Genomic DNA, 14,464 nt, shown 5'->3' with positions numbered 1-14,464 from the left:
AATCCTTATCTTTAGAATGAAGACTCATAATTATAGTTGGCTTGTCCACACAGAAGTAGAGGTCATCATTAACCATTATGGTTCATTACAGTGTGAGTTCTGAGGAACTGTATTCTGCTCAGATTTGACTCTTCTGGTATCTGAGCAGGTCAGATGATAAAAATGAGTCCTACTTGATGTGAAAGTCTCATGATTTGTACTTTATGACATATGTCTTTAGCGATTTAGCCATAAAAGACCTATTAAATAAAATCTCAGGCCCTTTACATTTATAAGATTATTTTCTGTATCACTTTAAGTATATAAAAAGAGAAGACTTAAGTCCCTATATGATTTCACTTGGCATTTTAAAAATACCTAGCATAGGCAATACATCACTAGAAACTCAAAACACAAAATTGAAGTGTGTGTCTTTCCTTGAATTCAGGATTTAGAGGAAAAGAGGTGCCTAAGCAGCTAAGTAGTTAAAGCAGTTACTGTTGCTTCCGATGATGATGGGGTAAAGGGACACTAGAAAATATTGGAAATGACATTTCAACTCGAGAATTTGGGTATACAAGAAATATATTTAAAAAACACCAGTGAAAGCTGGACACGATGGTTCAATGCCTATAATCCCAGTACTTGGAAGGCTGAGGCAGAAGGATTCCCATGAGTGTGGGGGCCAAACTCTGTTACAGAGTAAGGCATTGTCCCAAACAAGTGGGCAATAAACACACTATTGACTTTGACATCTTGTTCAGCAAAATTTTCCTGGGTATAAAACAAATATGAAGAAACTAATTCTTAGAAGACCAAATGGAATGCTTTCAAAAACAAGGGATGGAGTTGAAAGCTATCTGTGTGGAAGACCATGTGCTACAGATCTCAGAATTCTTTGTGCTGTTTTTCATCTTTGCACAATGTATTCTCTGGTTTTCAGTTAGGCATACTTAGAATAGGGGGTTTCTGTGGTGCTTTCTAAATAGAGGTACAAGTGACTATTTATGTTTAAAATCATGTTTTTAAGATTTAATGTTTAATGTTTAGTTGTGCAATGATTGCTTTAGCCTGTGGATATTTTAAAGAACTCACTTGTAACGCCACTCTTGTTCTGAAGGGGGTGCCATCTCCAAGCCGCTCACAGACCAGACTGTAGCTGAGTCCCAGGAAGCTGTGTTTGAGTGTGAAGTTGCCAACCCTGAGTCTGAGGGGGAGTGGCTGAAGGATGGAAAACCCTTGGCTCTGAGCACCAACTTCAGAAGTGAATCTGATGGCCACAAAAGGAAACTTGTTATTGTCGCTGCCAAGCTGGACGATGTTGGAGAATACACCTACAAGGTCGCCACTTCCAAAACATCTGCCAAGCTGAAAGTAGAAGGTCAGTCACGGATGGACAGGCTTTTCACCCCCAAATCCTGCCTACTTTCCTAACTGTTACCACCAGGAAAGTCAAACCCAATGGCCGTTTAGGGTCACATACATCTTCACTTTATAAGATCATTAGTTTATCAACTTTTCCTTATGAATTGTGTAGGAGAATGTGCGAATTTTCATCAGGTATATTTTGTGTGTGTGTGTGCACGCGCATTGCTGCATTGCTTAGGGTCTGTGCAAGAGCTGCATCAGACATTAATAATGCGTCCCTCTTGCACCCTTATCCATTCAGTCTATTAAGCTGTTAGTATATGATATGGAAACTTCAGATCACTGAAGTTAGCATAGTCATTGCACAATGTCCATTTCCAACTGAATCTCAGATTCTCTTAAGTAATTGCCAAGTGTCTTTTAAAATGAGGGGCTACAGAATTGTAAAATGTTGGCTAACCATTCTGCAAGCTGACTGGAGGTGATCACACTGAGAACCTCTTCTGTTTGCTGGTCATCATTAATATTTTCTAAACCAATTCTTCACTCTTCTGAAGCTGTCAAAATTAAGAAGACTCTGCGGAACCTCACGGTGACAGAGACACAGGATGCTGTCTTCTCCGTTGAACTTACACACCCAGACGTTAAAGGTGTCCAGTGGATCAAAAACGGAGTCATCTTGGATTCCAGCGACAAGTATGAGATCTCAGTCAAAGGCACACTGTATTCTCTGAAGATTAAAAACTGCACCCTGGCAGATGAATCTGTCTATGGCTTCAAACTGGGAAAACTAGGAGCCAGCGCCCGGCTGCACGTCGAAAGTAAGTTGACTTGAACATTGAATAGGTAGACAACCTGTAGTTGCCTTCGTGGTAATCCCATCACTGAATTTCTCCAACTTTCCCCATCAGCTGTCAAGATTATTAAAAAGCCGAAGGACGTGACTGCCCTGGAAAACGCTACTGTCGCCTTTGAAGTCAGCGTGTCCCACGACACAGTCCCGGTAAAATGGTTCCATAAGAATGTGGAGATTAAGCCGAGTGACAAGCACAGACTGGTCTCCGAGAGGAAGGTCCACAAGCTGATGCTGCAGAACATCTCCCCGTCTGACGCTGGGGAATACACGGCCGTGGTGGGGCAGCTGGAATGCAAAGCCAAGCTGTTTGTAGAAAGTGAGTGTGAGTTTGTAGTGAGTGAGTGTTCCCCGGGGACTCCTCTAGACTCGCTGCTGTCTTCCTTCCTCTGTGTTTAAACATGCATTAACGGAGCTGTTTTCTGATTCCCCCTCCCCCCAAGCACTGCACATCACGAAGACTATGAAAAACATTGAAGTTCCCGAAACCAAAGCGGCCTCCTTTGAGTGTGAGGTGTCCCACTTCAACGTTCCTTCCATGTGGCTGAAGAACGGTGTGGAAATTGAAATGAGCGAAAAGTTCAAGATCGTCGTGCAGGGGAAGCTCCACCAGCTGATCATCATGAACACCAGCACCGAGGACTCGGCAGAATACACTTTTGTTTGCGGCAATGACCAAGTCAGTGCTACCCTGACAGTGACCCGTAAGTAGATGCCTAACTATGTATGTGCGCGTGTATCTGGACGGGTGGTGTGGATATGAGCACATAACACACATATCTAAAGAGAGCAGACATGTTTTTCCATGTTCTACACCTTCATTTCAAATCATTTAATTTACTAAAAATTATTCTTGATAGAACATCTACTGTGTGCTCACGAGTCTCTGCTAGCCTCTCGGTGTGAATAAAAGTTTCTAATGATAATATAATCAAAAATCTACTGTCTGTCACTGTGTTGTCCCTGTCACTCTCTCAGTTGGCCTTCTCTCACACGGGAGCAGTGTCAAAGCTCCTAGCCCTAAATTCTTATCACGTCAACACGTAGACAGAAACCATTCGACACACCGGTTCTGCATTGGCTACAACCCGCTGCCTAGTTCCATCGCATACCCAGGTGTCTCCCCCTTTAATCCTCCTCTGCAGCTATCATGATAACGTCCATGCTGAAAGACATCAATGCTGAAGAAAAAGATACCATAACTTTTGAGGTGACGGTAAACTATGAAGGCATTTCTTACAAATGGTTAAAGAACGGGGTGGAAATCAAATCTACGGACCGGTGCCAGATGCGAACCAAGAAGCTCACCCACTCACTGAACATCAGGAACGTGCACTTTGGAGACGCTGCCGACTACACGTTTGTGGCTGGAAAAGCCACGTCAACAGCCACGCTTTACGTTGAAGGTATGACTTCCTAAATGGGTCCCCAAGAAAAGGACACTAAATAGACCACATAAAATATGACTCTTCCAATTAAAGAATAGACAACTCGGATGTGGTATGTCCAACCAATTGGGGTGGGAATTGAAATAAAAAGAAATTAGGAACCCAAACTAGAATATGGGTAAATTCCAGAAATACATGAAATGTAAGAGGCCAGCCACAGTGACACACATGCTGTATGCATCCGTTTCTATGAAATGGCTTTAATACATGAGTCTCACAAGACACAGATCATTAGCTTCAGTCTAGCACGAAATGATGGGAAGTGGATGTGATGGCTAAGAGCTGCCTGAGTTCTTCCTGAGAAAAATGAAGCGCCTGTAGAATGGTGGTGATGGCTCTACAATACACACAGCAGAAACCATCAAGTTATGTTCTCTAATATATATTGAGCTATAGCCTCTAAATCATAATATACATTGAATAATACACTCTCTAATAAATCAGGATTATCTAACCTTTGGTCTTCTCTGGGCCACATTGGCTTGGTCCTTACATTCATTAAATTCAGGGCGTCCAGCTGGGATATCCATGTATTAATTAACTGAAAACAAGCATACGTTCATTTTTCCATGGAATGGTAACAGGATGGAGTCCTGTTTATATTTAAGAACAAGGGGATAAATTTACAAAACGAGTTCCAAACCCCAAAATGTCTGAAATGTGTTTACAGGTTTCATGTTGGGCTACATTCACGGTTATCCTGGGCTGGAACCTGCCCCGTTCGTATCTGCAAGTCAGATGCCTCTGCAGGTGTGCAGATGGAATAGCATGTGACTTACATATCAATGACAATGTCGAGTGCTAATTTTTTATGCTCTGTTTTGCAGCTCGTCACATCGAATTTAGGAAACACATTAAGGACATTAAGGTTCTGGAGAAGAAACGCGCCATGTTTGAGTGTGAAGTTTCTGAACCCGACATTACTGTTCAGTGGATGAAGGATGGCCAAGAGCTTCAGATGGCAGACAGGTTAGCTACCTTGTCTTGCTGTCTTCCAGCCATTCCAGCTTCCTTCTGAGTCCCATACACTAAGCTCCAGTGTCCTTTTACCCACAGGATAAAGATTCAGAAGGAGAAATACGTCCACCGCCTCCTGATCCCATCCGCACGGATGTCCGATGCTGGGAAGTACACAGTGGTGGCAGGTGGCAACATGTCAACCGCTAACCTCTTTGTAGAGGGCAGGGACGTCCGCATCCGAAGTATTAAGAAGGAGGTTCAGGTATTGTCGACATATTGACAAATCATCAATAGTTCTTAATCCACTCTTATGCTTTAATTTCTGACCTTTAACTTTTATAATCTCGGCATTTTAAAGGTTGAAGTTAGCTTTTCCCTATTAGCTTGGGTTCTTAGGCTGCCGTTAGTTCGGTCACAGTTTCTTGTCACTCAGCAAGTACGTCCCTTAATTGCCTGTGCCAACCACCGTAACGTCCACTGTGCTTACAGTACTTGTCCTTTTGGGTGCTGATCTTCCAGAGGACATGATGGAGGGAATGTGCTCTAAGAAATTCATTTTGAGTTCAGATCCATCATTTTTGTCTTCTAGAAAAAACTATCATGCTTTCGAGAGCTTGTTCTGTGTTTAAAACAAACACACACACAATGACTTGCAGCGAAGACTCACATGACCAGCCAGCCTCTCTTCCCTCATTTTCTAGTTCTGAACCCTGGTTTGCCCACTTTGAAGCTGAGGACAGTAATTGCTCTCTAGCTTACAGAGTTAGAGTTCATAGGATGTGAAATCAGATTGAAGGGTGGCTTCAAAGACCTCTATAAATAATTAAATTCCCCCAGATATAAAATATCATCATTTCAGTTATTATTTATTAAAGCACAAATGTTAGAAGACAAAATAATTGTCTCCTCGAGCATCCTGCCCTTATTAGCCCAGGTATGAGTTTGATTCCCGACACAAGAGGTTTGGGTACCATTCACCCAGAAATATGCAGGACAAAATTTATCCGTATTATAATCAGCCAACTCATGATGTCGTGAGGACCTGATTTTTCATGCTTTTTAAGTGAAATGGATTAACTGAACCAGAAGCAGATTCATCTCCAGTCTTCTCATTTTGCCGCTCCATCAACAGGTCATTGAGAAGCAGCGTGCCGTGGTGGAGTTTGAGGTCAACGAAGATGACGTTGATGCCCACTGGTATAAAGACGGCATTGAAATCAATTTCCAAGTTCAAGAGAGACACCAGTATGTGGTGGAGAGAAGGATTCACCGGATGTTCATATCTGAGACCAGACATAGCGACGCAGGCGAATACACCTTTGTGGCGGGAAGGAACAGGAGTTCTGTGACTCTCTACGTCAATGGTACGTGGTCAGACTTCCGTGGCTGTGGTTGCATCTGGAATCCACTTTTATGCCACCACCACAGTGGCGGTGACTGAGAATTTTCAGACTAGCCCATGGCACTCATCTGGATGTAACTGTGTTTGTGTCCACATCAGCCCTGTGGAAAAAAGAGCAGCTGCTGAGAGGGCTGTTGAGATGTCATTTCCAGGAGGCGCCTGCTGGCCGGGGCTTCATTTGTTTGATTGACACTACTGAACATCCACTGTGTGTCAGTTATAATATACTCCAAATGGCTTGTCCGTATACGGCATTAAGCTGTCGTTGTTCTCTGTCCTGACTGTTTAAATGTAAATAACGTTACTATACAAGCCATGGAGACATTTTCAGTCTTCAGTGTAAAGCTTGGGGAAACCCAGAGATATCCTTGGAGACCCTGGTGTACCTAGAGAGCCACAGGCAGGATGAGGCTCTGCCCCAGGCTTGAAGATCAGTGCTTTGCCTTTGGGAGTGAAATTCCTCATGCTCCCGGGAGCTTCCTGATCGTCCTCAGGAGGTTGTCAGTGAACCTCTTCTGTCCTCATTAGAAATGACATTGCTGAATTTACAGCTTGACAGGAGAGCCTAACCTAGACACGTAGGAAAGAGTGGAACCTGCCTCCCAGCCGCGTCTCTGGCTGTCTTGGAGAAAACTCCCGCAAGTCAGGTGGAGGGGTGCTAGTTGTCTCAACATTCATAAAGATGATCCTCTGGCCCTATTCCCTGGTTTCCCTGAAAGATGCAGTTGCCATGACAGCCAGTTTTGTTTCCTCTGTAGTTGCAGCAAAGAGGTGGAAGAGTGGAGAAGTAGTACCAGATGCAGCCCCACAGAAGCCCTTCTCCCTGTTAGTGCTCTCCTCATCCAACACCGAGGCTACAAAGATTAACATAATCAGAAAGCTAAATTTTTAAAATCTACTTATTGGCACTCATATGGAGTAGTGTTCAACCAGCTGATGTTCACACCCCACCAGCCTCTGTATGTAACAGGGTCACTGTGGCATACACATACATAAATACTTGTAAAGCATATGAACTTGAATGTGATATTTCAAGTTCAAATGACTTTTAAAACCAGGTAAGATATGGGAATTGTTTTAGATTTTTAGCTGTCCAGGGGTGTGCACCACCAGTGACCCAGAATGATGATGTCATACTTAGGTGCCTTACGCCTCTCAGCACCTCTTATGAAACTTTTGAAAAAAAGCGTTCTAAAGTTATTTCCTTTCCTTGAAAGGAAAAAGAACCTTTTGTCATGCAAAAAATATTCGGATATTCTGAGGCAAGTAAAGATAACACAACGCCGAGGTTTTGTGTCTCTAGACACATAGTCCTCTTGAAACAAATGAGTGGAGAGTTGCCTGCTGTCTACTGTTCTCCTTGGTTCTCCTTCATGGCTGTTTCCTGGCATTGTCTTCTAGCTCCTGAACCACCCCAAGTCCTGCAGGAGCTCCAGCCCGTCACCGTGCAGTCCGGCAAGCCCGCTCGCTTCTGTGCGGTGATATCAGGCAGACCACAGCCCAAAATTTCCTGGTACAAGGAGGACCAGCTGCTTTCCACCGGCTTCAAGTGCAAGTTCCTCCACGATGGGCAGGAGTACACGCTGTTGCTCATTGAGGCCTTCCCGGAGGATGCGGCTGTCTATACCTGTGAAGCCAAGAATGACTATGGAGTAGCCACAACCTCAGCTTCTCTTTCTGTGGAAGGTAGGAAGCTGACCTGAAGCTCTCCCGGGGGAGGAACAGTGGATAGCTACCCACCTCTAAAAGATACTCTCCTGTGAAAGCTGCGGGCATCCAATGGGGAGAGCTACGAGGACACATGACAAATTCTGTGGTTTCTTTCTTTAGTTCCAGAAGTTGTGTCTCCAGATCAGGAAATGCCAGTTTACCCCCCTGCCATCATCACTCCTCTTCAGGACACGGTCACGTCGGAGGGGCGGCCAGCACGTTTCCAGTGCCGAGTCTCGGGAACAGGTAGGGTCCTTGCTGGTGTTTACACAAGATGGTGTTTGCACAGTGTTCTTCATCCTTTCCTCCTTCCGGAAGATCTCTCATGAGTGATTTAAACCTGAGTGGACATTTGGCAGCAGATATAATTATTTGATTATTTATTTTGCCTGCATCTATGTCTATGTGAGGGTGCCAGGTCCTCTGGAGCTGGAGTTACAGACAGTTGTGAGCTGCCATGTGGGTGCTGGGAATTGAACCCGGACCCTCTGGAAGAGCAGCCAGTGCTCTTAACCTCTGAGCCATCTCTCATTCCCTTAGAATTGTTTAATTAAGAATATATCATTATTATATATACTACTGTTTTATTGTTTTATATGTATATTATTATATACTGCCTTGCTTTGTGTCCTTAAAAATTGTTAAAGTAGCACAACTATTCTTTCTGAAAAATCTTTGAAGATTTTTCCACAAATGTCTTACAAACATCCAGCACCCTTATGATTGTAGCTACATTATACAATCTTAATGGGGGAAATTATGGCAAAGCTGGCAATTGTCATGAGTTTATTGTAACATTTTCATAGATTTCAGGAGAAGCCATTTCCGTGTGAGGCATTATTGAGCCTATGGACAATGCGTGTGGGAGGTATAGTCCCGTAGTAGACAAAAGTGTAGGCTTTAAACTCAGGAGAAATGGGAATTGTAGATCCAGGGCGTTACCTACACATGTATTTACGGTGTTGTTGGTTTTTTTTTTCCCCCTCATGAACATAATGAGAAAACTATTACATTAAAACTTAGAATGTATGTCTCATGAGAGCAGGGGTTATGGCTTAGTGTCTAGATTCTGGTGTCTGGATCCTAGAGCAACCTCCAAGGGAAGAGACTCCAGGAAAGCAAGAGGACCCTTGCCCTAAAATTATATTTTTTGTCCATAGCAGATACTCAGTGGAAAATTGGTGATGGCTGAAATAGATACTGCGAGATGGGCAATATCAACCCTTTAAATTTATCCACCAGGCTGTTTATTAAATAGATCTTTAGGCAGCATCTGACACACTGTTCACACAGTACCACCGTTCAGGGTTATCCGCTTCCATTTCAACCGTGAGCTGTTTCTCCAATGTCACCAGCCATTCCCTGCACTTGACTTTGAGAAGAAAATAGTTTAAAAAGTGTAGGAATGATTGTAGCCTGACCTCAGATGCTCACGAGATAAATCAAAGGAAGGAATGATTGATTTACCACCGATGAAAATGACTTCACTTTTTTCTTGGTTTTTGTTTGGCGACCCTACTGGGGAACTCTCCAGTCTTGGTAGTTGTTGTTTTGTTTATTAGGCTTCTTCCATTAAGAGTTTGTAACCCAATTTCTGCCTTGCCCACAGCTATTTTCCTAAACAAGTTAGGATTTCAATAGATCTTCTGACCTCATGGCGTCCTCCTCTGGGATGGAGATGCTAATCAAGAAACCTAATAGACCTGCTCGGTTTATGAGCATAATTAAAGCATGATGTATGTACGGGACCTGTAGGCATGGCTCCCGACTGACTGCTGCTAATGCATTCATTTATTACAGCCTTGGAGGCTCGCACTGGGTATAAATGTGGGCAAGTTCTATGGACTTTGTGTCTTTGACGTGCAGTTTTTGAGACATGCTGAATACCAGTACATAGAAGGTAGTTTGATAATGTTCTTCTAATGCAGTAATTTCATTTTAAAATGCAATATACCATATCTGTACCACACACACACACTCTATACTTTCAGAGTAGGGAGGAAGGAAGCCTTGAAGCCCGAGTGAACAATCTCAGGCTGCTGTCTCGCTAGGAAAGCATTCTCTGCTGCAGGTCTCTGGTGCCCCCTACTGGTAGAAAGGAAATTTGGAAAACTGTAAATTTTACTCGCTCCTCACTAGATATTTTTTATGGGACATAAACCTGAACCGTTAGAGACTTAGAGAATGACAGATAAATTAAATAATAAAGAATTATTAATATCATGATGAAATATCTCCACAATTTGCTTAAGCAGCCTCTTTAACTTTAACAATATTTACCTTCTCCACTGCTGTGGAGACGCTGAGGGCTGGGAGTGGCCGGGCTGGGCTCTTGCTTTCTAAGAGGTGAAGAGACACGTGTGTCTAAGATCCCACAGTCATAAATGCTGTCACGTAGAAAGTGTTCTCTGTCGGAAAGACGGCTGGAGAAGGTGTGTGCACTGGAAAAGGGGTGGTGGGATCAGAGCACGCAGCATTACAAACTGAGAGGGATGCTTTGATGGCCTGGGATCCACTTACAGTTGAAGTTCAGCTGCCAGGAATAGGCAGAGGCCAGACACCAGAGCTCTCAGGTCTCTGCCTAGACTTTAGAGTTCATCTTGTTTGCCACCAAGGAGCCACTCAGAGACTTTTAACCTCTAGACAGCATGATCCAGCCTGTCTTTAGAAACATTACTGTGTTGGGCAAAGGGAAAAATAGAAAAGAAAAAAAAAACAGAGCAGGAGAGAAGCTTGGACAGTGCAGGTGAGGCCCTCACCCGGGAGACACAGGGGAGAACGGGTGGCTGAGAAAGTATCACAGAAGTCAGAGGGGGAAGTTGAGGAAGCAGAGAAACAGAGGGAATGCGTGGCTGGTGGAGGGAGCCTCACAGAGGCCACGAGCAGCCAGTGAGCAGTTCGGACAGTGGCGGGCGAGCCGACTGGGCCACATGCTCCGCCGAGAGAGGTTCTCTCCCATCTGTCCATTACTGCACTGGTTGTTAGCGGGCCCCAGCTCTTGTTTGCCACGGTGCTTCCTTTGGTTCACCAATGGCAAAACTGTCAGTAGAAATAAACGCAGAACCTTGTAGTGGGATGTACCAAGCTCTTCACCCTGGAGATGAAAGTCCAGTGTTAGGACTTAGAGGCGGGCATATTTGAAGTCAGAGGTCAGTTTCTACACAGTGAGTTCAAGGCCAGTGTGGGCCATGCAAGACTCTGTCTTAAGAAAAAATGTTTTTACAACTAAAATTTTAGCCTTTGAAACACTGCAACTAGTTCAGCGATAGGAGAAGCTGGATCTTTCTAGAGTGTTTCCTCCCTGAAGATGAGCATCATATAGTCATACAGGTGCAGTGTATTCGGGAGAAAAGTTTAAGATCTTAAGCTAAAAAAATAAATAATAAAATGTGATCCATGGCCTAATCAAGATTGTGCTTACAGATAAGAGAAAACTGCTCTCGTTCTGATGCTTAAATGTGTTTTCTTCTACAGATCTGAAGGTGTCTTGGTACTGCAGAGACAAGAAAATCAAGCCGTCTCGCTTCTTCAGGATGACACAGTTTGAAGACACCTACCAGTTGGAGATCGCCGAGGCTTATCCAGAGGACGAAGGAACCTACGCTTTCGTCGCTAATAATTCTGTGGGCCAAGTGTCCAGCACCGCCACCCTGCGGCTAGAAGGTAGAATAAGACTTAAGAATTTCACAACACCTGCTCCAGTCGCTAGTCATGAAGGCATTGGCTCTTCCGTTCTGTTCATTTAACTTGTGGTTTCTATGTTGCACACGGTTTCTGCTCCTCATTGACCAGCTCTCTCGGGACCGTTGTCTTTTTATTTTGCCCTGCTTTCTCTCCATAAACTTTTGTGATGTATTACGGTCCCCACTGGCTTTTCTGCTTCCTGATCAGCATGTATCAGAATAGAGAGAAAAATGCTAAGGGGGAAAAAAAGGGTATATTTGCTTTTTTTACTGACCTAGGGTAGAGACTGGACCATCTTCATGTGGTTTTGACACAACTATGATTTCATAGGCATTACAATGACTTCAGCTCTGATCATAGGATAGATAGATTCACCAAGACTAAAGGACCCCTAAGTGTTGAGAGACCCACTATTGAGGTGGTTTAATATTTCTGTTCATTAGTTATACTGTAATCAGAAACACTTTCTTGGTCACTGAGGACTTTAATTGCAAGCAAGAGTAACAGTGGGCTGGGAGTGTGGCTCGGTGGTATGGCACTTGCTTAGCGTGCTCCAGATCTCTCATACACACACACACACACACACACACACACACACACCAACAACAACAACAACAACAACCACAACAATTGTTAGAGAATTTCATACACAGTCATGCTATTTTTTTCTCAATGAATATAATTTCTATGATGTATCCAACAATACATAAGGATTTAGGGAAACTTTTAGTTTCCTCTTTAAGGACTATAATAATAATTATACAATTTCTTAATAATGAATTTAAAGTGGTTTACAAAACAGAAAAGTTTGATTTATAAACAGAGCGGGAAAACTAATTCCTAAACCTAGTTGCATTCTCCAGTGTTGCCTTCATGAGCAATAATGGAGTTCATTTTGTTCTTTAAGCCGTTTGTGTCTCGGCTTGTCCATCTGGAAAATGGACATGAATTTGTGTGACTTTGACTCAATGCTGACAAAGCATTACGACTGGATTAGATTCTAGTTCATCGCTGAAACCTGTGGTAAACTTAAAATCGACAATTCCGAAAGAGTTTTGACTTAAGCAGGGGCAAAAACCATTAAAAACTGGCCTGCTTCTTTTCAGGTTTTAGCAAATCTGGAGAAGTTACACCACACTTCCAATGGCATGCCTCGCCATCAGTTTCATTTCAGAAGGAGGCCCTTGGCCAAAAGCCCGTCTTCATCCAGCCTCTGTCCGGCCTCAGGGTGCACAGCGGGGAGACAGTCAGATTTCACGCCAGGGTTTCTGGTGTTCCCAAACCAGCAGTGCAGTGGCTTCATAACCACCAGCCAATCCTACCATCAAAAGATGTAGTTTTCCATTTTGAGGAGTCCACAGGCATGGCTTTAATGCTTATAGTCGATGCTTACCCAGAGCATGCTGGGAAATACTCTTGCAGAGCCGCCAATAGCGCTGGGGAAGCCACTTGTTCAGCTACACTCACAGTGACTTCAGAAGGTAAAGCCCCTCTTGCTCCAGGGACTTTGGTTTGCTGTCCGCCCTCCCTCTGCTACTAACGAGAGTCCCCGCTGCTTGTTTCATGCATCCGTCAGTCAGTTCACAATTTACTAACCAACTACCTCGCCATATATCTCGCTGAGCCTCCAGCTACTGGTTCACATATAGGCTTGAGTCTCATTAAAATCTGTCTCATGCAATAGGAAACCATTATTTTGTTAGGCAGCGATTTTGCTTGATGCTTTCGTTCGGAGGAGAAGGGTCTGTTTTCCCAAATAATAGTGCATCAGTTCATAATAAAATGACTTTTCTGCTGAATAATATATCTAGGCATATGATAGCGAACAGGTAATGTGTCCAATGTAGTTATATAAAGAAAAAAAAAGGGTGGGGATGGAGAGAGAACCAGATTGTGTCACTCTGCATGGCTGTAAAGATGACAGAAGGAAGGAGCCAGATGTCATCCACTGTCCTCGTAAGCCTTCAGTCCCCACCCATTGCTGGGCCACCAGCAGTGACTTTTCTCTCCTGTGGTTCTGCATTCTAGAGCACACTGCAGCTGGTGTGCCATTCACACGACAATGTCCTCTTTCAACTTCATCTTTCATGCCATTTTTTGTTACTGACAAGTGAGAACGTTTCAGACGTGACATTCTTCTCGTTTTCTTGAGCTGTACGGTGCAAGCTCTAGATAGGCAAAGCTTTAGGAAAGATGTAAGAGAGTCCGCAAAGTAAACAATTCCTCTCTCACAAAGGAGGAAAGCAAAATATTCCAAAGGAAACTAAGTCATGCCAAAGGCCATTGTGTCAAATGCAGTGTCTGTTGTTTGAGAGTGTATCTCAAAGCTCTACCCACACGGCTGCGTCTGTTCCAGAGACAGGTTGCCTCATGCTGCACCCCGTCACGAAGTGCAGGAAGTTCTGAGTTATCAAACAGATCTGCTGAAGAGTTAGGGGTGGGAGGACATTCTCCTGCCTCTGCAGGACTTTACTGTAAAGTACAGAGACACTGCTCAGTTTCTCTGTGTCCTAAGAGCGAATCTTCTGTCGGGTGTGATGATAGAGGCATCCGAGCGAAGCAACCACAGCCTGGAAACATCGGCCGTAGACAGTGTTTAACTGGTAGACCGAGGACTGTAGCGCTGTATTGTGCACGGTGATCATGGAGAGACAGGCTTAGCGGTGCTAGGCATGGAAGGTGGTCACGTGACATTTAGCTCTGTACCACTTGCTTCATTTCATCTTCATCACTTTCTAAAACCATCAATGCAACCAAAGAGAGCCGATGAATCTGTCCCTTAACCCCCTGTATCAGCTTACCCATAAACACTTGACGGAAGCAGACTATGTCATAGGCCAGACTTGTAGGAGAATTGAACTCCCTGGTCCAGATTCAGTTTGAAGTCCAGGATCAGGAAGTCCAGTCATTTCATAAGTGAGTCTACTAATATTTATCAGAAACAAACCTTCAAAATACACCAGAGAAGGCGAAAATATTGTAGTTACCTAGTACTCCTTGGGTAATTACCATTGTCGCTGACGCTAAGCTGAATTTCACTTTGATTCCATAGCAAGAGTC

General features: G+C 43.8%; 1 protein-coding gene across 2 annotated transcripts in view; it reads left to right on the top strand.

The window, feature by feature from the left end:
* Positions 1-14,464, top strand: part of Ttn (titin) — a 271,400-nt gene that overhangs the window by 34,792 nt on the left and 222,144 nt on the right. For both annotated transcript variants that reach the window (XM_041639884.1, XM_041639883.1), the window contains exons 34-44: positions 1,100-1,360; positions 1,905-2,168; positions 2,259-2,519; positions 2,644-2,904; positions 3,346-3,606; positions 4,476-4,617; positions 4,705-4,870; positions 5,741-5,972; positions 7,412-7,696; positions 7,841-7,966; positions 11,195-11,383. In XM_041639884.1, coding sequence (XP_041495818.1) covers positions 1,100-1,360; positions 1,905-2,168; positions 2,259-2,519; positions 2,644-2,904; positions 3,346-3,606; positions 4,476-4,617; positions 4,705-4,870; positions 5,741-5,972; positions 7,412-7,696; positions 7,841-7,966; positions 11,195-11,383 — 2,448 coding nt within the window. The remainder of the gene's footprint in view (positions 1-1,099; positions 1,361-1,904; positions 2,169-2,258; positions 2,520-2,643; positions 2,905-3,345; positions 3,607-4,475; positions 4,618-4,704; positions 4,871-5,740; positions 5,973-7,411; positions 7,697-7,840; positions 7,967-11,194; positions 11,384-14,464) is intronic.

The sequence above is a fragment of the Microtus oregoni genome, unplaced genomic scaffold, assembly GCF_018167655.1.
Source record: "Microtus oregoni isolate MIOR12 unplaced genomic scaffold, Mior012 000060F_ref0000265, whole genome shotgun sequence".
NCBI classification, from domain to species: domain Eukaryota; kingdom Metazoa; phylum Chordata; class Mammalia; order Rodentia; family Cricetidae; genus Microtus; species Microtus oregoni.
Note: the sequence above shows the minus strand (reverse complement) of the source record. Positions and strands in the feature narration are given on the sequence as shown.